The sequence below is a fragment of the Dasypus novemcinctus genome, chromosome 5 (assembly GCF_030445035.2).
Source record: "Dasypus novemcinctus isolate mDasNov1 chromosome 5, mDasNov1.1.hap2, whole genome shotgun sequence".
Classification (NCBI taxonomy): Eukaryota; Metazoa; Chordata; class Mammalia; order Cingulata; family Dasypodidae; genus Dasypus; species Dasypus novemcinctus.
In genome coordinates this window covers 55,687,969-55,714,885 of record NC_080677.1, presented here as the reverse complement: position 1 = coordinate 55,714,885, position 26,917 = coordinate 55,687,969, and the positions used below count along the sequence as shown (strand labels likewise).

The 26,917-nt window shown below is 40.4% G+C and overlaps 1 protein-coding gene across 2 annotated transcripts in view; it reads right to left on the bottom strand.

Annotated features, from left to right (window-relative positions):
* Window positions 1–26,917, bottom strand: part of SLC25A13 (solute carrier family 25 member 13) — a 185,142-nt gene that overhangs the window by 111,252 nt on the left and 46,973 nt on the right. Inside the window, exon 4 of one of the 2 annotated variants that reach the window (XM_004470737.4) lies at window positions 2,589–2,704. The exons of the other annotated variant lie outside the window; for it this stretch is intronic. Coding sequence (XP_004470794.1) covers window positions 2,589–2,704 — 116 coding nt within the window. The remainder of the gene's footprint in view (window positions 1–2,588; window positions 2,705–26,917) is intronic. 2 annotated transcript variants of the gene reach the window in all.

Sequence of the window (26,917 nt, the reverse complement as noted above, 5' to 3'; positions counted from 1 at the left end):
GTGCTTGGATGCACAGTATCTACATTTGGGGATGTTATTCTTACCCTATGAAAAATGTTAAAAGTGAGCTATTAACATGCAGTTTGATGGTCACTTGTGTATTCATTCTTTTTTTGGTTTTGTTTTTAGGAGGTACTGAGGATTGCACCCAGGTCCCTGTACATGGGAAGGAGGTGTTCAACCACTGAGCTATATCTGCTTCCATCATCCTTTTTTGTACTCTGCATTTCTCTTTCAGTTAACTACTAAGTAGGGATTGATGGCTCAGGAAAGCTCAGGTTACATTTTATGGCTACCCACAGGGTGAGTATCAGCTCAAAACAAACATATACCAGGCAGAACCTGTATATGCTTTTTGCGTGTGCAGAGGTTCAAAACCAAAACATTAGCCCCTTGAAATAAGAAATTGAGGCTTCCAACCTCTTATTCCCTCTGGCATTGGGACAGTATTCAACATACAGCAGACAGTTACAAATTATTTGTTAATTGGCCAACAGTTAAAATGGCAAGTTAAAATTAAAAGGCTTACCAAAGAACAAGGGGAGAGACACAACCACCACCACCAACAGAAACCTTTCCTTTGTTCTCACAAGCTGTTTTTTTAAATATTATTTTTATAAAGACCTTTGTTTTCCAGACAGCACCTTTACATGTAATAGGTCTTTTAGCCTTCATATAGCCCAGCAGAGATCATAAATTGATTTTATAAATGAGGAAAATAAAGCTCAGAAAGTAAAGCAAAGAGATAGTAAGCAGGAAGAGAATTCTCACCCAACTCTTCTCCCTTCTACAGTACACAGAGACTCTAATCTCCTACATCCTGCTTCTTCACTTGTTCTTTTCTATTAATCACACAAATGCACACAACGCTTCCTGCAAATAGTTCTCTTATTTCTTTCCACCACCAGGACCAGTGGTGTGCTGGTGCCACCAACAGCCCCTGCTGCCTCACACCAATGAAGAGAAGACTGAAAGGATCAAGGATGACAGCTGAAGCCCATTTAGTTTCCCAGCCCAGGCCAGCTCTCCCATTCCTTCCACCCAGACTTCCTGCAGAAGGGAAGGGGACCAGAGTGAGTGACCAGAGTGAAGGTACTGGGCTCACTGAGACTCACAGGTTTCTCTGTGTTCACCCCAAGGAAAAGCTGTCTAACACCTTTGTCACTGGCTTTCACTGGGTAAATCACTTCTCCCATAATCTAGCGGCTCATTTGTTACTTGAAGATGCCAATGGAGACATTTTTATTGGGATTCCATTGGAAAGTTGTTGACACAATGGTGCTAGGAGGAGTGAGATGATAGAGAACGAAACAAACTAAAATTATTCCAAGGATTTAAAAATATTAAATAATCCTCATGAAGTGTCTGAGCTAGAAGAATCTGAGCTTCTAGATTTGTTAAACAAATCTAGCAAATATATAATTTTTTGCTTCTGCCCTAGCTGATCTAACCTTAAACAACCTTGACTTCAGCACAGCAGGGTGGGGGTCTAGTGGGAGATTGGTAGAACAAATCTATTATATGGTCTTAAGTATATTTTATGCAGTTATTACGCCCATTTCTGATCAGGAAAATGAGGATCTGAGAGGATAATTAACTCGGCTCAGAGACAAAAGTGGTAGAGGTAGAAGTGGCAAAGTCTATTTGATCCCAGAACCCATGCTCTGTTACAAAATATGCATTTTCCCCCACATCTGTCTATTCCCCCAAATAGATCAAATCAGACAAAACCAAAAGGTATGCATGAAATGGATGGAAACTATGAATAAAGACATTCGTAACGGGCATGTTAACCATCTCCCCTGAAAGCACAATCCAAATGCCCAAAGGGCTCCAAAATTCTCCATGGGCAAAGATATTGCAGGTTCCCATGAACAGAAAACATAGGCTGGATGCTGCAAAGAACAAGGGAAACATGGACGTTCCATCAAAATTGATCTTCAGTAGCCAGTTTATTTTAGGATAAGAACTTAGCATGGTCCCACCACTTCCTGGTCTTCCCCATCTTGTAAGTACTCAAAAGACTTCAGGGTTTTCTGCAGCTCTGTAGCTAATCCCCATGAAGATGTTTCTGCCTTTCAGAATAAAGAAGGCCGCAGCACAGAAGGCAGGGCTGACACAGCTCTGGGGGAGTGTGCTGTTTGGAAGAGCACGTTCTTCGTGTGCCACCCTGAACGCTCATCCTGTGCAGGGTCTCTGAACGCAAACTACTCCATGAAGACAAGGGCAGGACAAGAAGTATTGGGGCAAGAGCAACTGGTGCTCCTAGGCAGCTGGTTAACTTGTTCATCCTGTACTGGGGATGGTTCTGCCAGTGACTGGGTGGGTGGAAGTTCTGTCTTGCTCTCACATTCTACAACTCTGTGCAAGGAGTTGTGTCACAACCTCCCCCACCTTAAAACTAAACCAGAGTATCAAAACTCCTAGGCCAGAAACATATTATTTCAAATAGGAAGACATCTGAACTGGAGCACCAAAACACTGAGGCATCTGTGTTAAAAGGGATATGCTTACTTCTTACACACCTCATTAAAAATGTTCATAAAAGCCCACTCTGACATCTTTGCACACACATTCACACCCCTTACCGAAAGTAACTTCTCCTTTGCCAGCTTTATCAAACAGCTGAAATGCCACCATGAACAAAGCATCGGGGGCACACAGAACAGATTCAAATGCTACAAATTCTTGAAAGGATATCAATCTGCAAAATAAAACAAGCACAAAATGTAAAGTCAGTTGCTTGTGGAAAATATAAGCATATACATTAAGGGAAAAAAATAAAATGTCACTGCCAAAAAAATAAACCTCAAACATATAAACACTTAGCATTTCCTACTACAGTGAGTGGACTAAAATAACAATGTGCAGAGTCTCAAAGACATGACAGGTTTGAAGATATGGTGGTGTACCAAATGAATTATAATTTCAAATGTAACTATTTCACCCAACATATCATTTATGTTTCAGACCTCAATCTTCCTTCAGGCACGTTGTTGGATTCAAGAATTAAAGCTTAGAAACTTTAAGATGACTGTCTAAGAGCAAAAGACAACAGGTTTGCCATTCATTAATACCCCTATATAACAAGTAAAAATCGTACACAGATATTCATTCATTATTGATATCTACTAATTATAGGTTACTTGAACTGGGGCTCTTATAGAAGAAATATAAAAGGAAAAAATATTCAGCTATCCAGCAGTGGGTGCGGAGGGAGAACAAAATAGGGAGATGGAATATCTGCCTTTCTGCAGAAAGCTACGGAGCATAGAAGCAAAGTGGTGAGTCACTAAGTTTGTGCATTTGGACAGGAGAATGACTAAGAGAGCAATGTGATATGAGATTACAAGTGAAAGACCAGACACAGCTCTGAAGGCAAGGAAATGGTGTGATCATTCTTCTTGAGGAAATAAGCAGTGCCTGAAAGTTTTTGAGGAAGGTAGATTAATTATGATCAAATCTACCTTTTAGGAAGAGGCTTTGAGTTCCAAAAGTAAACAGGCCCATAGAAGCTTTCCTAGAAATACTTTGAATGCCCAAATACTTCTGTGAAAAATCTAAGTCTCTGGAGGATAAAGAGATAGGAAGACAACGGAATTCTTCCTATGTTTCCCAGAATACTTAATTATGTCTTAACATCTTAGAGAGAACACACTTTTATACAAAATAAGAGTTAGAAAGTTAACTTAGCTGTTACCCAGAATGTCACTCGATTATAATGAGGTCACAAAGAAAAAGCACATGGTGAGTTCAATTCAATGTCTCTATCATTCACCATCCAAAATAACCTTCCAAATGTGTAAGAACTTTCTAGAAGAGCGTGTGTTATAGGAGAATCATTGCCCAAGACATTTTACCCTCTACCTTGGAGTCTCTCTCACTGAGCATCTATGATTAAGTAAGAAAGACCAAGGGGAGGTGTGGCTATATACCTGAGTCAAACATCCTTGCCTGGACTCAAGAGATTTCTATCTGTTGGGAGGTGAGGAGACAGTCACATGCATAAAAACAGCTTTTAGAACACAAGAGCTGAGTGTCAAAAGTATTAGGAGAAATAAAGCACGAGGGGTACAAAGGAAGGAACTACTTATTCTGCCGGTAAGAACTGGGAAAGGTTCACGGAAGAGAGGCATTTAAAGAATAAACTTAAAAGTTAAAAAGATCTTAGAGAACACCTATTTCAATTCACTCTGGAGGAAACTGAAGCTGGAAGAAGTTAGTGACTTATTTAAAGTTTAAAATTGGCTTCTGGCAATTTGGCCTAAAAACCAGGCCTCTTGGTATACATTTGACCTGAGTAGAAGTCCAACTGGTATGAGAAGATGGAGAGAAGGAAAGAGGAGAGAAAGGACATTCCACACCAAGGAAACAGCAGAGCAAAGTGCAGCGGTGAAAACAAATGGGGTATACTGGGTTTAGGGAAGGATGTCAGAGTGACCAAGGCTGTAGCAGGGAGGACAGGGGGACTAAGAGACTGGCTTGAGCCTCCACCTGCGGAGGACCTTAGATGCCAAGTTAAAGTGAAAAGTCACTGAAGGTTTGTGGGTTAATTAGCGCTGGGCCCAGACATTTGCTTTACAAAAACAACTGATAGGGGAAATGAATTTAAAGGAGGAAAGACCAGATGTGGGGGGACAGCCTGACAGCGCGCGACGACAACCACGGTTTAAACCAGAGCGGAAGCACCAGGAAATAAAGAGGAGGACATGCTAGAGAAATACAACAGATGCTGGAAGGACAAAGCTTGGGAACCACTGGATATGGGTGGCTGAGGTTAGGAGAGAGGCCAAAATTCTAACCTGGATAGCTAAGTGGAATGATGATGCCATCACCAGAGATAAGAAAAAAGAAAAAGGTTAGGGAAGAGGGACTTGTGAGAGAGTGAGACCAGTTCTGACTGTTACGTCTGAGATACGTGGGGACACTGAAGTGATGGTGTCTGGCAGGAAACCAGAAGGACCGGCATGGAACTCTGGAGAGAGGCCCGGACTTGGAACCAGAGATCTGACAGTCTTTCAAGGAAAGATTACTCAAAGCTGTAAATAAAACTGCCCAGAAGCACGTCATTTGGGGATGTTTCATTTTCCTCTTAAGAAATGCTTTAATAAAGGAGAGGCTTTAAGAATTTACTCTACCGTGCCCCACACTGCTTTCTTTCTGTCACCATGCCCCACACCCCACCACCACCTGTCAACAGGTGCAAGCAAGCCTGCAGCCACACTGTGCTCACCAAGACCAATGTGTCTTGATGGCAGTTTGTTGAGCCAGAAAACAATCCTATTTGCTAAATTACCCCTGCAGAGATATTAGGCTAGTTAAGAGAGAATCAGACAACATGGTGTATTATCTAGAAAGGGAAATATATTTTTCTACTGTTATGACTAAATAAAGGGCTTAAATGAAATCAAATGAACATCCTACCTCTCTCAAAACCTGAAGACTATGTGTGTGAGCAAATCCTTCCCTGGCAAGGCCAAAGGGGTTTACATAACCATTACTGGCCAATGAGCACTCTGGTATTTTTAGGCATGTTATTGGTACCAAAAAGGTCTGTAAGTTGGTAATCCTGTTAGATACAAGCATTATACATCCATGCAGGAGGTATATAAATGAGCCATGAAATCACAATGTGTTACTCATCAAGATCATTTTGTATTCTCTAGGTAATCTGACTAGAAGGCTATCCAGAATAATTATATAGCAGTATTTTCATTTACAGTATGATATCCAAAAACATTTATCCATAGTTCAGTATAAATAGTACTTCAGTCGTGCTTTACAGATTTAATGGGAATTAGCGTAAGTTATAACAAAGAGCATAAGCTTAATCAAGTTCAGACCTGGACGGTGAGCTCACTTAGTTCCTTTTCCAGTCCCAACACCAAAACCTCTCCGACAGTGTTTGATGCCCTTTAAGGAGAAAATAGCATGAGTCTCTTTACCTCTGTGGCAACTCTCTAAGGAACAGTATTTGATATAACAGAAGGAAATCGGAGATAAACTGCTCAATGAGTCAGAGGAGGGAAAGATTATTGCTAGTTCAGGAGAAGGGAGGAGATGGAGAAGGCTTACTGAAATCAGGAACATATGACAGAGGAAAGACGTGATCAAGTGAACGTAAGACAGGAGTCTTTAAGGAGGGCGTAGATGTGATCAAGTAGAGCTGGGAGGTGGGGGAAGGAGTCCACTGATCTCAAAGTGGGGCAGTGGCTACTCCATGTGCTGGACACAAGCCAGTGTCAGCAATCTACAGATGAAAAGACACAATACCTGCTCCCAAAGTGGGCAGACAGTGAGAGTGAGCCAGGAGGCAAGGGAGGAAAAAGGGAGATGAAGAGCAGAACAAGAATTGCGGCTTTGCTGTAGCGAAGGCAGGAGCAATGGAAAACAGAGAGGTCGTGCCCAGATCATGAAGGGCCCCTGACAGCAGGCAAAGGAGTCTTAAATGTACTGGAGGGGAAGAGACTAGGGTTGGGAGATGTGCTGGCAGAGCCCACGGAGCCCTGAGAGAAAAGAGGGGCTCCTTACATTAAGAGGATGTGACTATACAGTGCTATAGTCTCTGGAGGACAATCTGACAACACAGGAAGACTCTACAATGTCTACACTCTGACACACTGCAATCCATTGCTAGGAATTTATCCTAGGAAATAATTTTTGAGTGTGTGCAGACTTAACTCTAAGGATGTTCATGCAGCATGCTGATAATAGTGAAGACAGTGAAAGCAACCTCAATATACAACGTGTGACTGATGAAATTCATAAAGGAACATTCATACAACCGTTAAAACTATTATAACATGATAAACAAATTCCTATTAGTTAAAAGAATCAGTTACACAAAGGTACTACAGAATGATCCCATTTAAAAATGCACAAAAATAACATTTTAGACACACACACAGTAGGAAGAAGGCACACCAAAATAGTAGCCCTGGGTATCTCTAGGTGTTAAATTAATAGATGTATAAGGCTAAATTAGTAGAAGTTTAAACATATAAAATATGCTTGCCCATAGTTTCTAATCTTTTCATTAACAGGCATACTAAATTGCTTCCATAATAAGAATAAAAGTGTATATGAAATGAAACAGCAAGTAGTGCTGAGTAGTGGGAGGAAGAACAACTATGAGATGGGGCAGGGAGCAGGGGTGTAGGCAAAACTGACAAAAGAAATAAAAGATCTGAAAGAATGCCACTCACTTCTGGCCATCAAGGTGGACACTTCCAGCTCTTCCTTTCCATTGCTGCTATTCTCACTCAGCAGTGGCTTATACCCAATGTGGTCCCTTTCATCACCTGTCTGTCCCCTATATCTTCAGGCCAGCTCTGTGGCCATGAAAGCTTAAGCAACTGCACATAAGGATCTAATCTGTTCATACTACAGGAAGTTTGGTTGTAGACAATGCACCACATCAAAATCCAATTACCTTTCCTAACTTTATTTGGAGTTAGTGAAAACCGGTACAGTGTTCTGTTTAGTTTCCAATATATAACTCGTGACTGTACAATAAACTTGATCATATGGTACCAAAAAAAAAAAAATCCAATTACCACTTTTTACTTAAGGTTCCTAACTACAAGAGGGCTTCACAAAAATAACTTTTTCTTGTAACCTTCTTGCATATGCTACAACAGAAGCCAAGGAGGATTAATGGCAGAGATAAAAGTAAAATCTAATTCCCAAAGCAGGGTTCCAACCACCAGACCACCCAGATTCAAGTACCTGCGGGTGTCAAGAAAACAAATCTAGAACTGTGACCACCAGTTTGCCCATGATTTTAATATTTTAATGTTTGTGCTAGCTTTTTTTGGCTTTTCCAGCTCCTCTCTCTCCCTTCTAAATGCCTTGTAAAATAAACATCGTTCAGGCAACTAACCAAATGTGGCTCTTGCACCTCCTACATGCCAGGCAATGTGCTCGGCACTGAGGATACAAAATGAATACGGCTGACAGAAGCCACGTCCCCAGAGGACTTTCCGTTTCAGTGGGAGAAAGGCAGGCAGCAAGCATACACATACATATATGCATAAATAAAGACATGCTCAGTCCAGAATCAGATAACTGTGTGGAGAAGATAAAGCAGAGGAAGGGGAATGCATTAGAGCAGTCGGTCCTGAGTCCCAGGAGCTGATACCTGTGCCCCACTTCCAGAGATTCTATATAACTTGTCTGAGGGGAGCCTGAGCATCCTTTTATTTTTTATTTTTTTAAAAAAGCTTCCCAAATGATTCTACTATGCAGCTAAACTTGAGAATCAAGTAGGAAGGGTGATGGAGGTGGATGAGGGAAACTGTTCTGCCTCAGTGGTCAGGAAATGCCTCCCTCAGAGGTGGTGTTAAGATCTGAATGCTGAAAAAGGAAGAAGCAGAGGCAAGATCTAGAGGAAGGTATTTTGAACAGAAAGAACCTGAGGGCAAAGGTCTTAGGGGCAAGTTCCAGGGGCCAGGGAGATGGCCTCAGCAGCTTGGGGGGTAGGAAAGGAGGGCCAAAAGAGGAGGAAGATGAGGATGAGTGGGCAGGGCACACGGGGCTGCATTGGTTTTATTCCAAGTATACACGTGAAACCAGACATTGCTGGGTTTTAGGCAGGGGAGTGACGTGACCTCATCGAGACATTAGAAAGAACATTCAGGATACTGTGGAGCATGAACTGCGGGGCTGAGCAGTGAGAGCAGCTGGACATGCCTGCAGGGGGCTGGACAGGGATGTAGCAGAAGAGATGTAAATGAGAAGTGGTCAAATTCAAGATACATTTTCTGGACAGAGCTGCCAAGGCTTTAATGAATATGTGGCCAGGTGGAATTGGTCCTAGAAATCACATCAAGTAGTTTTTAAAGTCCAGAGCCTGGTCAGGTTCCCAACAGGGACGCCCAGTAGCCTATGGCTACAGGAGCTGTGGCAGCCAGAAGCCCAGATGTCAAGGTCCTGAGATCACTGAAGGAGGGAAGATTTTTATTTAACATGCCAATTGACACCAGGCACTGAGCATACAAACAGCCTCACAACACCAATTACAAAAACTCATCACAATAGTTTCTAACACGTTCTAAAGAGAGACAGGGGATTATTAGATACTTTTGTACTCTATAAACCATCAGGCATTAGGAGGAAAGAGACTTGAGTTCTAGTTTCAGCTCTGCCTAAGCAGCTGAATGGCCATGTTGAGCAGGCTGGAGCAGACCTCCTTAACTGGTCTACAGAAGGGATTAATTAGACAGGTACTCTCTCAGATGCCTTTCACTTTAAAACCCCATTTTCTCCCATTTTTGGTTACAGGAAACTGTTCTGTGCCCATGCTGGCTGCAGCACAGGTCTTGGCTTTCCCTGGAGTCCATTCTGTTCTGAGGCCAGCCTGGCTCTTCAGCTCTGCCATGACTGGTTCAAATCCTACGGCGGCATTTCCCAAGGGCCTATTAAATTCACTGGCTCCCATGAAATTTGGCAGATTGAATACCATTCAAACAAGTAGGCTATTAGCTGGCTTTAAAAATAGGTAAAAAAATGTACTGGCAATTTTGTTGTATTGTTATCATGAACTTCCACTTCTGTACATATCACTGCTTTTGTACTACCAAAAGAAGATAAATGTTGGTTCTCTTCATTGTGAACTCAACGCTGAAAGTGGTCTGCCCATACTTTCAGCTACACCTGTCTCTCTACCTGCCTGCCCGTCACCTGGCAGTCTACTCGGAACAACACTCGCTTAAGCTGTCCAGGGTGGATAGTGCCAAACAGTGGGATTTAAAGGGGGCATTCCTGTCCTTCCAACAATTTCCTTCTTTTCAGAGGGATTAAGCACATTTTAAAAATATTATTGCCCCCTTTTCTAGTTCTCTCTTGCTAACAGTTAATTTAACTACACACTAGAAAATGCCTTTCATATATACAGCATCTTATATTCCACTCCTTCTTCCTTTCCTGACTAAATAGCCACTGCCCAATGGCCTCAGAAGAAACTCTCCCCATGTCCCTGCCACCTCCCCCAATCTCACACCTTTTAATCTTTGAGTCATACAAAAGCTCAAATGGCCAATCCCCACAAGAATGATATTGCACCAAGGAAAAGAAGAGCCACAAGCTTTCGAAAACTCAAAGAAATCCTAATCTCTATTGCCACCATTCTCTAGATAAATATCCTGCTATATCTTAAATACTAGTAAATATCATTTAAAAAAGAAATCTAAAATGCTATTTTGCCATAGTACATTGTACCTATGTTGTATAACTACTAATCTTGAAAGCAGATATTCCATATCACAAATATTCTATATTATAATTACATTTAATTAAATAGTATTCTGAAATCTACCAAAGACTTTACCTTTTTTTAAAGTAAGAAAGTGTACTGAGTTAAAACAAAACAAAGCAAAACAAAAACACCTAATTTAAATTGAATAAATTGGAGAGCCTTTAAAAGCAGGGCGGGGGGTGGGGGGTAGGGGGGGTGAGCAGAATGTAGGAATAAGACCACTGGAGAAAAATTAAAAAAGTACCTATAAATCATTTTGGAAAATTGACTTGGACAAACAAAGCATATAAAAAAGTCTTAAACCTAGATATAAGTCTAGGTTTCTTACATCTTTCCATGTTCTTCTGATTAAGGCTGGACAAATGAAAAAGGGTAATGGTGTGATAAATCACAGATAAGAAATCAATAACTAAATAATCAGTAGGCACTCAGATTTTTCAGCTAGCATTGTTTACATGACCGCTGTACACTGGCCTAACCCTCTGCATAGGGTAGTAGGTTGGTTGTTAGATTACCCCTACATGACCAGCTACTTTAAAAGCACTAAGGAGGGGATGTAGCTCAAGTGGTTGAGCACCTGCTTCTTACATACAAGTTCCTGGGTTTGATCCCTGGTACTGCCTAAAAAAAACAAAACAACAAATGAAAAAATGAACTCGGAGGAGCCAGTATAGCTCACTGGGAAGGGAAAAAAAAAAAAGCACTGAGGACACAGAAGCCCACCCGGGTGCAGAGCACAGACTGCAAAACTCTTTGCATAATCTTGCTTCAGTCCCCAGTTTGATTGTTCCTTTGGTGTCTGGCTGAAAAACACGAAAGTACCCTCCACTCAAAAGACCTGTGAGTACCTAAGCCACAGAAAACAGCCTGTGGAGCATTTTTTCATGGATACTTTGAGCAGATGTCCATATTACCTATGTTTGTGTTTTGCTCAAACTGCATCTTAAAATACCAAAAACTGAATGAGAGAAATTATTTTTAAATTGGAACATATGCCTTTCTTAATTTGTCTTCCTGAATTTCTGAAGCCAGACAGTGATGACAAACCAAATTCTGAAACAAATAAAAGGCCACCTAAGCAGAGACACACAAAAGATAACAAGAGTGAATGAGTTACTTTATAGCATCTGCCCAGGACAAATTCCCAGTCATTCTGTTAAAAAAATAAAATAAAGTGGCAGCAAATTAAAATTTAAAAATACATGAAATCAAATTATACTGATTTCTCTTTAAGAAATATTATCAAATACCAAGTAACATTTTAGCATTTTCTTTCATTCAATTATAATTTTTACATCCTGGAAACATAAAAAATCCTCTCTTGATATGATTGTAAAATAAGCCCTTGGCAAAGAAAAATTAAATGACTAAAATAATCCTTATTTTAAAAAATAAAATTATTCATGGTGTGGGCAAGAAGAAATAAAAACACACTACTTAAGCCAAACTATCACCAAAAAAAATAAAAAACAGCCAACATTAATATCTGCTGTGCCAGCTGAATTCAAATTAACCCAATTTTTACATGTTAATTAAACCAGCTATTTTCTTCTTATTGTATTTCTGCTTCTTAAATAGTAGAGTCTACAAGTGATTCCCAACAGACTTGTTCCAACAACAATGACGTATTCATTTACTTCTATTATGACCATACAATACAGTAACTGAGCAGTAATTTTTCACAGTCAATTACATGTGTGGTGCTTTATGCTTAAAGATGCTGAAATAATGTGTACTATAGAGCCATATGCCTGAATCTCTAGTCTGCCAGCAGCAGTTGCCTGGGTAACACATTTTCCCTCCGGCTTAGCATAACCCTTCATTGAATATCATTAGGTGTCATTAAATAGCAAACATTAACATGAACTTCAATATACTACTTAGATAGAGTCATTTTACCCATGTAAACAAGTGTTCCATCATTTATAATAAACTTAAAATAGATTATGATTTTTGTATTTAAGATCTTGAAAAGGAAAAAAAAAAGGGTCAACATGTTGATCTCCCAATTGAATTTGCAGAAATTTCCAATAACGTAAAAACATTCAGACTGAGTTTCAGGGATAACACTTCTCATCAATATGGTCATGACATTCAGTGTAAGTAAAGAAGGGAATTCGATTTTTAAAATTCACTAAAAGTTGTAAAATTATCTCATCGATTTCATCTCAGAACATCAAAGATTATTTTCCCCTCTTCTCTAATAAAGGAAGGTATATTCAAGTTCAGTAACAAACATATATAAAGATTAAGGTCCATAAAATCAAGACACACAGTAAAATAGGCACACTTATGAATACACTGAGCATTATCTAAAATAATGGATGCCCAATAGATAGGGTGTCTGTCTACCAAATAGGAGGTCCGTGGTTCAAACCCTGGGCCTCCTTGACCCGTGTGGAGCTGGCCCATGTGCAGTGCTGATGTGCACAAGGAGTGCCGTGCCACGCGGGGGTGTCCTCCGCGTAGGGGAGCCCCACGCACAAGGAGTGCGCCCTGTAAGGAGAGCCGCCCAGTGAGAAAGAAAGTGCAGCCTCCCCAGGAATGGCGCCGCAAACATGGAGAGCTGACACAACAGGATGACGCAACAAAAAGAAACACAGATTACTGGTGCCGCTGATAAGGATAGAAACGATCACAGAAGAACACACAGTGAATGGACACAGAGAGCAGACAACTGGGGGGAGGGGAGAGAAATAAATTTAAAAAATAAAAATAAATAGTTTAAATATTCAAACTTTGATAAGCTAGTTAGCCCCCCTCTCTAATACTCTCCATCAGTCCTATAAGCCATGCCACCCCAAATACACATGCCATTAAAAAAAAAACAAAAAAAAAACACAGGGAAGTGGACTTGGCCCAGTGGTTAGGGCGTCCATCTACCACATGAGAGGTCCGTGGTTCAAACCCCGGGCCTCCTTGACCCATGTGGAGCTGGCCCACACGCAGTGCGGATGCACGCAAGTAGGGGAACCCCACGTGCAAGGAGTGCACCCTGTAAGGAGAGCCGCCCAGCATGAAAGAAAGTGCAGCCTGCCCAGGAATGGGAATGGTGCCGCACACACGGAGAGCTGACACAACAAGATGACGCAACAAAAAGAAACACAGATTCCCGTGCTGCTGACAACAGAAGCAGACAAAGAACACGCAGCAAATAGACACAGAGAATAGACAGCTGGGGCAGGGGGAGAGAAATAAATAAATCTTTAAAAAAAACCCAAAAAACAAAAACACAGAACATGGTGTTCTACAAGTAGAGTCAACAGTTAGACCACCAGCCCACCTTCCCAACCAGGTTACCACTGCTAAACCATGGAATGATGATGCTTCTAAGATACACCACAATTCCAAATAATCTTAAAACTCCTAGCCTATATGCAATAACAACTTCTTCTCTATCATCCACATTATGAAGGGCCTCCACATTTTGAATGTTAATTTTAAAGGATACATGTTAAAAGAAAATGAATCATCAAATGGCACTGCTACCCCAATCTATTTTTCTCATCTCTCGTAGTAGAAGAGAACTAGAAGTCTCCAAAATCCTCGAGTAGGACGGGGCGCCTATCAAGATTGAGGAGGCAGCACAAGAGCTGTCCATTTTAACCAAAGAATAAAGAGAAATTCCTGCCAGGAATAAATGAGCTCTTGGTTGTGGGGATCAAGATGCCAGATACAACCATGATGATGGAGTCAGATTTTTTCCTCCTTCCCGTACTTATTTTCTAATCCAAAAGGAGAAGGAAATGGCCACACCATGAGACTCAGCCTAGACACCACATTTCTGCTCCCAAACCTACCTGTGTGACCAGGTGAATAAAACCTCAGTCGCCACATTCAATGCAGGTAGGGGCTGAGTTAGAGTTGTCAATGGAGAAGCTCATTTCTTAATAAATGTATACTTTGGTTTCAGCATTTTGTTTGAAATGAGGTAAATCATAAGAAACAAACTGATAACAATGACAAATTTTTAAGCAAAAAATGGCCAAGATATATTGGGATTGATAGATTCAGTCACACTTTTGATGCCTCCATGAGAATTCATGTTCTGAATGATTATCGGAGATACAGTACAATTTCAAACAAAATTTTAAAAATTAAAACTAGATTATACAAACTATAATTTCTGGGAAAAGTAGTAATAACTTAAGAGACATGATCAATGGGAATTGTTTACAATATTCTGATTAAGTAGATTTTCTGGATTTTATCCAAAACCCACAATAAACAGAATGCTATCACCACTTTAAGCCCCAAGACAGATATATTTTACTACATAAACATAATTTTCTTGCTTGAGAACAGGACGAGATCTGGTAAAGAAAGAACATGTAAATTTGTTCATATTTAATGCTGTTTTGCTTTATAAATATCATAACAAAACACAATGAATTCACTTATTAATACACGTCACCCATAACTATAAGTTTCATTAAAATAGTTAAAAAGTTATTAAAACTATTTCAGCCTGGTCTATTTAGACTTTAGTTTTACTTTTACTCTTTGGGTTTGAAAAAAACAAAACAAAATCTAACAGGAAGACAAGAAAGAAAATGAAGATTGATCCAACATGTTTCTTTCATCCTTTCCCACACTATCTCTGCATTTGTTAGCAAGTCCTATTTCTAAACATCTCCTAATAATACCAAGCTTTTTTGCAAGCAGAAATTTAAAAGACAAAACAGCAATTTTAAGGAATAATCAAAATTAGAAGCTGTTGGGAGGACTTTATATATTTGCAAAAGCAAGTTAATCTACAAGACGTTTGAGACCCTCTTCCTTTTCATAGATAAAATTACTGCTAATTGGGAAGCAGATTTGGCTCAATGGATAGAGCGTCCATCTACCACATGGGAGGTCCAGGGTTCAAACCCAGGGCCTCCTGACCAGTGTGATGAGCTAGCCCATGCACAGTGCTGATGTGCACAAGGAGTGCTGTGCCACACAGGAGTGTCCCCCATGTAGGGGAGCCCCATGCACAAGGAGTGCGCCCTGTAAGGAGAGCTGCCCAGCACGAAAAAAGTGCAGCCTGCCCAGGAGTGGTGCTGCACACACAGAGAGCTGATGCAGCAAGATGACGCAACAAAAAGAGACACAGATTCCCAGTGCTGCTGACAAGAATACAAGTGGACACAGAAGAACACACAGCAAATGGACACAGAGAACAGACAACTGGGGGCGGGGAGGAGGGGAGAGAAATAAATAAATCTTTAACAAAAAACAAGAAATGTACATGGCAGTGTTAAGTTTTTAAGGAAAATTATGTATATATCCTTCAGTTCAATGTTCAGAAAATGGATTGATAGATAGGCAGATGGATGGAGAGCTGGACTGACAGACCGATGGCAAAGCAGAATGATATAGTAGATGTGACAAAATATTAAAAGTGGTGGACCTACTATCTGGCAGGATAGGGATACATTGGAGTTCTTGGTAGAGGGTCTGTATTACTTTTGTAACAGTCCTCTAAGTCTGAAAGTATGTCAAAAGTTTAAAATTTAAAAAAAAAGAAAAAGTCCCCATTAAAGAATGGCTGATTCCAGGTCTGGAGTGGGAAATACATAAAATAACATCCTGTTTTACTAGAAAGCAAGGAAGCTATCAAGAATTAATGGGTCATATCAAAAAGGACAAAAGAGAAAATATAAAAGGGCTCCCACTGGCCAAACACAAGATAGTTTGAGCATCAAAAATAATAAGTGTAATAGATTGAAACAAACTAAATATATAAAAAACCTATAAGGTCAAAATGCTCAATAAAAACAATGACCCCCATTCCCACAAACAAGAACCCCCAAATTCATTGAGCCCTTAGAAGTTATTACAGTACGAATTCCTTATTCTCAAAATCAGCTTAGGGCAAGGAAGCAATTTGGTTGATTACCATCTCTATCCCAGACCTCTTCCCTGATATCCAGACCCATTCATTTAGCAGCCTATCTTTCCATTTGGATATTTTAGAGGTATCTATATATTAACATGCCCTGAAGAACTCTCAATTTTGGCTCCCTAACCTCCTCCAACATTCCCCATCTCAATGAAGCTGCTTAGCTTCTCCTCTCCCATATCTTATGTCCAATCCATAAAGAAAATCCCAAATGTTTCTTACTCTCTCCACAACCAGGACTCTAGTTCTGCCACCAGCTTTTTCAGGGAGTAATTTTTTTTGTTTTCCCTTTCTTTCATTCTTGCCAACTTCATCCTATTCTCTACAAATCTGGGAGGGAGACCCTTTTAAAATTTAATTCAGGTCATGTCATTTCCCATGCTCAAAACTCTCCAAAGGCTTCTATTTACATTTAGAAAGAAATGCTACAAGATCTATGTGCCCTGGCATTTGAAAGCTTTTTTGACTTCTTCCATTCTCCTGCTCAACACCATTCTCCAGCCACACAGGTCTCCTTGCTGCTCTCCTTTCATGCTCTTTGTACCTGTTATTCTCTCTGCCTAGAAGGCCTAACCCCTAGACACTCACGTGACTCCCTCCCTCATTCAAAATTCAGTCCAAATGTCACCTCTGAGAGAGCAACCCAATCCCCACACTTAGACTCCATCTCTTCATCTTCCTTTATAGAAGTAGCTACCTGACTAGAGCATATATATCTGTTTGCCTGCTTATATAGACTGTTTATTTGTAATATAAGAGCACATGCTTTATCTATTTTGTTTAGAACACTGCCTGGTGCATAGTTAGTATCAATAAATATTTGTTAAAAGGGTAAGTAAATTAGAACTTAACCTAGATTTTCCAAGTATCAAGTTTCTCTCATTCGAACCCAAGGCCACTTCACCTTACCATGTGTCCTTTATTATATACATTACCACAAGTTACTCTATAATGTCTATAAGAATTAAATAATGATCTTATTTTAACTCCTACTTTTCCAGACCAAAAATTCCCAATCCTCCCCATCAGACTGTTCTGAAAGCTCAAACCACTGAAACCTGTATTAAACTCTGAGAATCTCACTCCACTTATTAGGAAGAAACTCATTTACAATTATGCCAAAATCAATGGGAAAGTTAATAGGCACTAAAACTAAAATTTCAGTTCAGGAATTCCTCAAAGCTTAGCGTGAGACTTTTAATTTAAACAACTGCCACATTCTGTCCTTATGATTGATGTTTGTAGGAAAGTGGATTTGCAAGTAGCCAAGACACGGAACTTGTACCTGATTTCTTTTTCTTTAAAATTTTAGATTTCAGTTTTAAAATCCTATGGTCCATGGGAAGTGGCTGTGGCTCAATCAGCTGGGTTTCCATCTACTATATTGGAGGCCCTGGGTTCAAGTCACAGGGCCTCCTTGTGAAGTCAGGCTTGACTGCATGCTGTGGGGAGCCACTGATAAGCAAGCACTGCGGAATGCTGCCAGTCCACAAGAACTGCAGAGACCCGACCCAGCAAGGTGACGCAACAAAAAGGGAGACAAGTAAAAACACAGAAAAGTACACAGCGAATGGACACAGAAAGCAAACAACAAGCAAGCCACAAGGTGGGGGGGAGGAGTAAATAAAAATAATAAATACAGACATATGGAAGAACACACAGTGAATGGACACAGAGAGCAGATAGCAGACAAGCCACAAGGTGGGGAAATTGAAAAAAAAAACAAAAAAATCCTATGTGCAGGACAACCAGCAGGATGGCAGCAGAGTAAGGAACTCCTAGAATCAGAGCTTGCTACAGGGCAGTTAGTAATACCCAGAACTATCTGGAGTTAGCTGAAGAATCTGTTTGGGGACTCCAGGAGGTCAGAAGAGCATCGTGTCACATCCTTGAAGGAATGGAAGGAGGAGACTGCCCATCTACAGAGAAGACTTATAAATAGAGCATTCCACACCATGGAGGCCAGTACCCATCCTCCACTGGAGACACAAGCTGTCTCGGGAGCTGTTCCACAGCTGGAGTTGAAAGCTACGCTTCCCAAAAACAGCGGAGGAAGAGACAGTTGGGTACCAACTTCAGCAACTAATGAGTAAATTCAGTGGGCTAAAGTATAATCCTGAGAACAGCTAAAGATTGAGCCTGTCCAAGTCAGAAAGAGGCCAGGAGCTGCCATCTTAACTCCACACCTGGCATGAGGGGAAGTGGAGCAGACTGAAAATCACAGTGACAGTAGGAACAGGTTTCTTTCACCCAGATCAGCCTGCAGCCCTAGCCTAGGCTTCAGCCCCACATCTAGCAGGGAGGAGGCTGGCAAGCCCTGCACCAGCCTATCCAGGTAACTGCAGGTACCTTGGCTGGCACAGACTGAAAATCAGAAGTCTACCTGGGCAACTGTGGTCATCTTGGACCCACATTGCATAGATTGCAGCCCACACCTGCAGCTCCATCCATGCCCCAGGCAGGGGAGAAAGGGGCATGAAGCTTCATCAGTCTCTCTGGGCAACTATAGTCTAGGCCTGCACAACTTGGATTATTCCACACAGTTATCACTGTCCCTACATCTGGCAAAGGAGAAAGCTGGGAGAAGCTTCACTGGTCCCTGGCACAATGAGGGCAGCTTGAGCCTCCACAGCTTATTGCACCAATTACAACCTTGGCTCCTGCTGTACAACCAGCAAGGGAGAAAGGGCAGGAAGCCCTAAACTAAAGAGAAAAACTGCACCCAGAATAAATACTCTAGTAATCCAGGTGCCAAGACACCAACAAAAAATTACAATCTAAAATTACAAAATTACCAAGAAACAGGAAGCTACAGCTTAAAGGAACAACATAAGCCTCCAGATGACATAAAGATTGAAACAACTAATCACAGATGTTCAAACAAATCTCCTTAATAAATTCAATGAGCTGGCTAAAGAGATTAAGGATATGAAGAAGATAATGGATGAGTCAAAGAAGAATTTGAAAGCATACACAAGAAAAATAGCAGATCTTATGGGAAAGAAAGGTGCAATAAATTAAATTTAAAAAGCACTGGAATCATATAATAGATTTGAGGTGGCAGAAGAAAGGATTGTTGAGCTTGAAGAGATGGCTTCTGAAAGTGAACATACAAAAGAACAGATGAAGAAAAGAATTGAAAAAATGGAACAAGGTCTCAGGGAAATAAATGGCAGCAAAAGGCAGGCAAACACACATATCATGGGTGTCCCAGAAAGAAAAGAGAGAATGGAAAAGGGGCAGAAGGAATATTTGAAGAAAAATGGTAGAAAACTTCCCAACCCTATTGAAGGATATAGATATCCATGTCCAACTAGCACAACATACTCCCACCCGAAAAAATCCAAATAAACCAACTCTGAGACACATACTCATAAGACTGTCAAATGCCAAAGACAAAAAGAGAATTCTGAGAACAGCAAGAGAAAAGCAATGCATAACATACAAGGGATACCCAATAAGATTAAGTGCTGATTTCTCACCAGAAACCATGGAGGCAAGAAGACAGTGGTCTGATATATTTAAGATACTATAAGAGAAAAACTTCCAGCCAAGAATCTTATATCCAGCAAGAATGTCTTTCAAAAATGAGGGCAAGATCAGATTATTTACAGATGAACAGAAACTGAGAGAATTTCTAAGCAAGAGACCAGATTTTTAGAAAATACTAAATGGTGTGCTAGAGCCTGAAAAGACAGGAGAGAGGGACCTGGAAGAGAGTCCAGAAATGAAGATTATATCAATAAAAGTAAAAGTGTCAAAAAAGTGGTGAAAATAAAATATGATAGATAAAATTCAAATAAGTCAGGAATAAACTTAACCAACGATGTAAAGCACTTGTATTCAGAAAACTGCAACTCAATATTAAAAGAAATCAAAAAAGGCCTAAATAACTGGAAGAACATTCCATGCTCATGGACTAGAAGACAAATATCATTCAGATGTCAATTCTACTCAAATTGATATATAGATTCAATGCAATCCCAATAAAAATTCCACCAGCATTAAAAAAAAATAATGAAACCATGATCATCACATTTATTTGGAGTGTAAGGGGTCCTGAACAGCCAGAAACATCATAAAAAGGAAAAGCAAACCCTCATCTCGACTTTAAATCATATTACCTAGATATAGTGGTAAAAACAGCATGGTACTGGCATAAAGACAGACATATAGATCAATGGAACCAAATTTATGGTTCAGAAACAGACCCTCACAAATACGGTCAAGTGATTTTTGACTAGCCTGTCAAACCCACACAGCTCAGGCTGAACAGTCCATTCAGCAAATGGTGATGAAAGAACTGGATATCCATAGCCAAAAGAAGGAAAGAGGACCCCTATCTCAAACCTTATGCAAAATTTAACTCAAAATGGATCAAAAACCTAAAAATAAAAAGCAAGAACCATAAAACTTCTAGAAGAAATTGTAGGACAATATCTTCAAGAACTGGTGGTAGGTGGTGGATTCTTTAAGGAGATAAAAGGAGGACTGAGATGGACTACTAATGTTTAATGTATGTAGAAGTTTTAATTAGTTTTACTGTAAGAGTTTGTAAATGTATAGAATGGATGGTAACACATAGTGAGTAACAGCTAATTTATAAATGGGGATGTGGGTGGCGGACTTGGCCCAGTGGTTAGGGTGTCCATCTACCACATGGGAGGTCCGCAGTTCAAACCCCGGGCCTCCTTGACCCATGTGGAGCTGGCCCATGTGCAGTGCTGATGCATGCAAGGAGTGCCGTGCCACGCAGGTGTGTCTCCCATGTAGGGGAGCCCCATGCTCAAGGAGTGCGCCCTGTAAGGAGAGCCGCCCAGTGCGAAAGAAAGTGCAGCCTGCCCAGGAATGGTGCCGCACACATGGAGAGCTGACACAAGATGACACAACAAAAAAGGAAACGCAGATTCCCGCACCACTGACAACAACAGAAGCGGACAAAGAAGATGCAGCAAATAGACACAGAGAACAGACAACTGGGGTGAGAGGGATGGGGAGAGAAATAAATAAATCTTTTAAAAATAAATAAATAAATAAATGGGGATGTGGCTGAAAATGGTAGAATTGGTATGTAAATGCCAATTGAAAGAATGCTAGAGAATAATCTAGGAACTGAAGAGCACAGTAAACTAAGAGGTGATTGAGAATTTGTGGTTGATGGTACAGATGCAAGAGTGTCCTTTGTGAGCTAGAGCAAATGTACATCACTACTGCAGGATGTTGGGAATGTGGAGAAGCATGGGAAAAATATAGCTAGAGTGACCTATGGACTGTGGTTAGCAGTAATAGAATATTCTTGCATCTATGTGAAAAATGTACTGTGTTGATAATGAGGCAGTATGGAAAATGTGAGCCAAATGTACACTATGGATGTGGTAACCATCAGATGATATTATCTGTAGCAAATGGTCCACCACAGTGTGGTGTATTGATGGAGGGGTGTTGTTTGGGAATTCTGCACATGTACATGATTGTTTTATAAGTTCACAACTTCTGTCACCAAAAAAATTTTTTTTAATAATAATAAGGTAGGTTGGGGGAAAAACACACCAAATGTAAGATAAGGACTATGATTAGTAGTAAGAGTTTGACAATATTCTTTCATAATTTGTAACTAACTCTCACGACAATGCAAGGTGTTGGTCTAGGGTTGATGTATGGGACCCCTGTATGATGTTATGCATTTTAGCTTTGTAAGTTCACAGCTTTTACTATACACTTAATTGTTTATGTATGTTCATATATAAATGATATAAAAATAATAATAGGGTTGGTTGGGGGGAAAATACTTTGGTTAATAGCAATATTTTGACAATGCTCTTTAATCATTAGTTAAAAAGGTTTAGCAACAATGCTAAATGGTAGGGTGAATTAGAGGGTCCTGTATGATGTTATATATATTTATTTTATAAGTTCACAACTATTATTATACACTTATTGTTTATGTATGTTTATGTATGAGTGATATACTTCAATAAATTAATGAAAAAAAACAAAAACAAAAACAAAAAAAACCCTACGGTCCAGACAAAGCAAGACTAGAAAAACTGGGAACTTGTCTCCCCACACTAACCACCAGACAAGGAGAGAGGATGGGAACAGTATTTGCTCTCTTAAACAGTTACTGAGCACTTTGTTATGGTGAGAAGTACATGAAAGAAGGGTTAGTATTTCAAGGTGGCACAATAAAGACAAATATTCTGAGAATATGGTAAGCACTGGTACCTCAAGGTTGAGTCTAGGAATAATAAAGGAGAAACAGTTTTTCAGAAACTATTCCTGTGTTTTAAAAAAAAATGTGAGGATGGTTTTTCAGTAAGTCTGTGGATGATGGCTAGAGTGGCTCTCATGGAGGTTTTAAGTCTACCTAATGTTGGCTGAAATCTGAGGGCTAACTGGCTAGTCTTAGGAGGTAGGAACCTTGAAATGGACATCAGAACTTCTAAGCAGAGATATATGCAAAGTTCTCCTGCAAATCTCTATTTTCCATATTCTTTTTTCTACATAGAAAGTTCCATATAGAGCCAAGCAAAGAAAGAACTGGGTCCAAATTCTAGTTCTACCACTCACTAAGCTAGGTGACTGAGAAAATTACTTCACTCTGATTCTGCTCTTCCATCTGATGGATGGAGGTGAATACACCCACTTGTTATAAGGATTAAAAAAAGAAAACGAGAGGAAATTGTTAGCACCAGCCTGGAACTTTTAGCATTTGTAGGTTTCCTTCATTGTTTGGTCTGAGTCTATAGAGAAAAATCAGCAGAGTTCCTGTCTCAAAATATTTTTGTTTCAGAAGTTCTTCCAGTGATAAAATGGCCCCTCCCCGGGCTTTCTTACCCCCATCAAGGTCCCTAGCTGAGTACATGCACAATCTGGAGGCCACCAGGACTAATCTCATTGTGCCACATACCCCTTAGTGTTGACCCCCACCAGCCGCCCCAGACTCCTGTCCCTCTTTATCCCTCACCTCTAATCTCCAGGAGGCTCTGCACTCTCCCTATTCTGTCATCATTTCCCAGAAACCTTTCCTGTGCTCTCTAGAATTCACGGAGTATGATGAGGAAAAACCCCCTCCATTCTCAATCCCTTCCCTAAGGGGGCTTTTCAGGTCTTGCTCTAACCAATCCCTGCCCTCCACTGAGGACAACAGGCAGGCTTTCCTCCGCAGTGGTGGGCTGGCCTACAGGCAGGTGTATGCCGTCTAAGGCCCCAGTTTAAATACTTGTGTCATCTGACTTTCCCCCTCAGCACCTTTACAAGCTTCTATCACCTATTAGCCCCTGGTCTCCCCTACACACGTATTTTAGTTCCTGGCTGACTGACACTCCTGCCAACCCTACTTCTATCCTAATTCTCAGTATTTTCCAGTATTCTTATAGAATATCCTTCAAACACTCAGGCCTCCCAATTTACCTAAACACCTCTCTTCCAGTGATCTTGGCTCTACCCTCCCACAGCCACTCACACCCATGGTCATCCTTTAGACTTTTGTCATTATCAATAACTGCAAAACCTCCCTAACTCTCAATTTCAGACATCTTACTTTTTGACTAGCTTCTATTCTTCCTGCTCATTCCCTCCTGGATTGCAAATTTACCACTCCTCAACCACACTGAAACCTACAATTCATTAAGCCTCCCACCTTCTCACCGTCCCTCATTGCCTCCTACTCGATGTCCTCTCTCTGCCCGTTACCAAACTTAAATCTACTGTCAATCATCATAATTGTCCCTACACAAGCTCTCTCCTCCCTTGGCCCTCACCTAGTCTGAACTATTCAATGCCCAAGACCTCAAGCCTAGTTGAACCTAACCCTTCCTCCTCTGTACCTAGACCTGAGCGGCTGAACTCAGTTTGAAAACAACACAGCCACACTGACTGGTTTCACTTTAATTTCACGACCACAAGCCCTCAAATGAGCCCTCAGCCTTGCCCAGCACATGCCCACTCACCTCCCACTTCTAAATGACTATGAGTCTTTTCCCTCCTTAAATGCCATCACCTCAATCCCTGCCCTCCCCCTTTCAGCCACTTCCCTGAGAAAAATCCAGGAAACCAGAAGAAAACTTCCTGAAAATCCCACCATCACATCCACGCAATATGCCAACCCCATGCTCTACTTTCCTGTCCATTTTTCTAGTTCAACATTTCACAAGCTTTTAGGACTCACATCCCCTCTATGTGCTTATGAATTATTAAGGGCCCCAGAGATCTTTGTTTATGTGGAGTATATTTATCAAATTTACTACAAGGAGTATTTTTAAAAGCCCTTTCAGATATTTGTGCATGTTCTCCTCTGAAACAAGACCAGATCCCAACAAGTGACAGGTTGGTTACAATGTGAAATCTGACATAATATCAATGAACTTTTCCTACTCCGTTACATTTAAATACATTGATTTATCTAGCACTTTGAACAGGTCTCTGACCCATGCATGATTTTGTAACATCATGTACAGGTCAACTGAAAAATACTGTTTCCCTAAGTTATGCTCTCCTTCCAAATGTTGGACATTTCATTACACTATATTTAACACCATTAATAATTTTTACTGGTCCCCCAAGGACATTTTCTTCATTTTTTTTTCCTTAATGTGAGTATGTGGTAGTAAAGAATATAATGATTACTGATGCCATTTGGCATCAGTTTGATTGGTGCTAATGCAACAGCAGTTTTACCTACCACTGCTTTTAGAAACATAGCTCAGTATCAACATAGGTGGGGAAAAAGGCAGATATTGTATTCGTATTATTATATAAATAGTTTTGACTTCATAGACTCCTAAAAGGGACTCCCAGATGTCCACTGACCACACTTTGAGAAAAGTGCTCTTGGATGAACTTTGTATGTTACCAAAGGCCAATCTCCTACTCAAGACAATGCACCAGGATTTCTTCCCAGTCTCTCCTACGTGCTCAATTTTCTCTACTCTCTACGGAGCCTTTCACATTAGCATGCATTATGCTGTTATCAACCTTCCTTAAACAGACCTTCCTTTGACCTCCTTCCTTTTCCCCTCCAGCTATGGCCCTATTATTCATCTTTTCTTTACAACAAAACTTTCTAAAAAGAGGTCCTGGATTTTATATATGAGGAGGAGCGCTCTGCACAAATGAATAAGAAACGAAATCAGCACCTAGTCATTAATCAGCCTCTTCTGGATTTAAAAAGAAAAATAAACCCAGGTACCTGACATTCCTATAGGTTTCTAATACACCGGTGACATAATACAAACCTTTTTAAAAATTCCTTTTAATTTACTCCTCGCAGACAGTGTCTAGCCACCACATTGCACGCACCCCCCTATGATTTCAGACATCAACTATCACAAAGTGAGTAATCCAAAAAGAAAGGGGGTTAATCAGACATCCTGAGAGAATGAAAAAGAAGAAGAAAAAAAAATAACACTGATTCAATGAGAGCTGCTAATGAGCCTTTTTGTTTTCGTAGATTAATTTGGGAGCCTGATGACTAAGAAGAAAATTTAAGCTTCTCAGGTGACTGCTGTTGATTATTATCAAGTTTTTTTCCCTTAATTAAAGAGATGCCTTTGCTTAATTCTAGTTTCCGAATTTCAGGTGTTAATCTGAAATCTGTGTCCACCCTAGCAGTGTAGAAAACTTTCCTCATTAGCAAATCGGAAGGACTTCCCTTTATTGATCCCAGATTACACTTGACAGATGATGAGCATTTCAGACTGTGAACTGCTGATGTTTAAATACATTACACTAATACTCTTTAAGCATTGCCAATTGTAAACCTCATTAACTCCCAGCGTGTGGCCAAGGCCTGGATTTCAAAGAGACAGCCTCACAAAGTGAAAACGGATATATAAAAATCATTTTATCATCAACATTATTACATCCTCCTTCACCTTGTGAAGTATTTAAAAGGCTTTTTTTCCCCTCAGAAAGAAATATAGCAAACATGGGAAAGGAAAGAACACACTTTATTTATACAACCACGTATTTTTAAATCCTAGATTTCTTTGCGACTTTTTGTTCTTTGACACCCTTATTCCTCATGCCTGAAAATTAGAATTATCCCAGGATTAATTCTCTGTACTCAGAATAGAAAGGACTTATTTGCAGATGCTGACTGTATTGCTATCATTCTGATTCAACAAAACGGGGGACTGACAAGGTAGTAGAGGTTAGATCTGTTACCCCATCACTAACAAATAGGGATTTCTGACATTTCCTTTTTCAAAGGAGGAGCCAACTTTTGTTGTCATGTGAAGTGCAAGGACGTTTCACACTTGAGACCGAAAACGTGTATGTGGTACACTCACGTGCAATCCTGGCAAGCCAAGTGGGATACCAGTGTCTGAGTGTCCCCCCAACTGTACCTACCGGACTCGGTGCCTACCCCATGCACGAGCACGGCTCAGTATACATATCGTGCCCATTAGACCAAGCACTCACCACACCTCCAGCTAATTCTAAGGCCTCACTTAGCCTGCCCAGGTGAGGTCGCTACTAGTTAAAAACAGCTGTTTAGTTCCAGACAAGTTAGTAACAGAAACGTGTTTATAACTCAAGAGACACACGCAAAATTTACTTTTCACCTTGCTCTCAGTGGATAAGCTATGTGAACAATGTCTAAAAATGACATTTAGATAATATACAAAGTTTTGTTCCTGTTTTGCTCCATTTAAATAAATAACAGTCACAACCAAACTAAAACGTATCCCCAAATCATACAAACAAATCCAAGAGCAAGTAGAGCATTCTGCGTGTTTCGCTGTCTTCCGATACCTGCCACAAGGACCAGG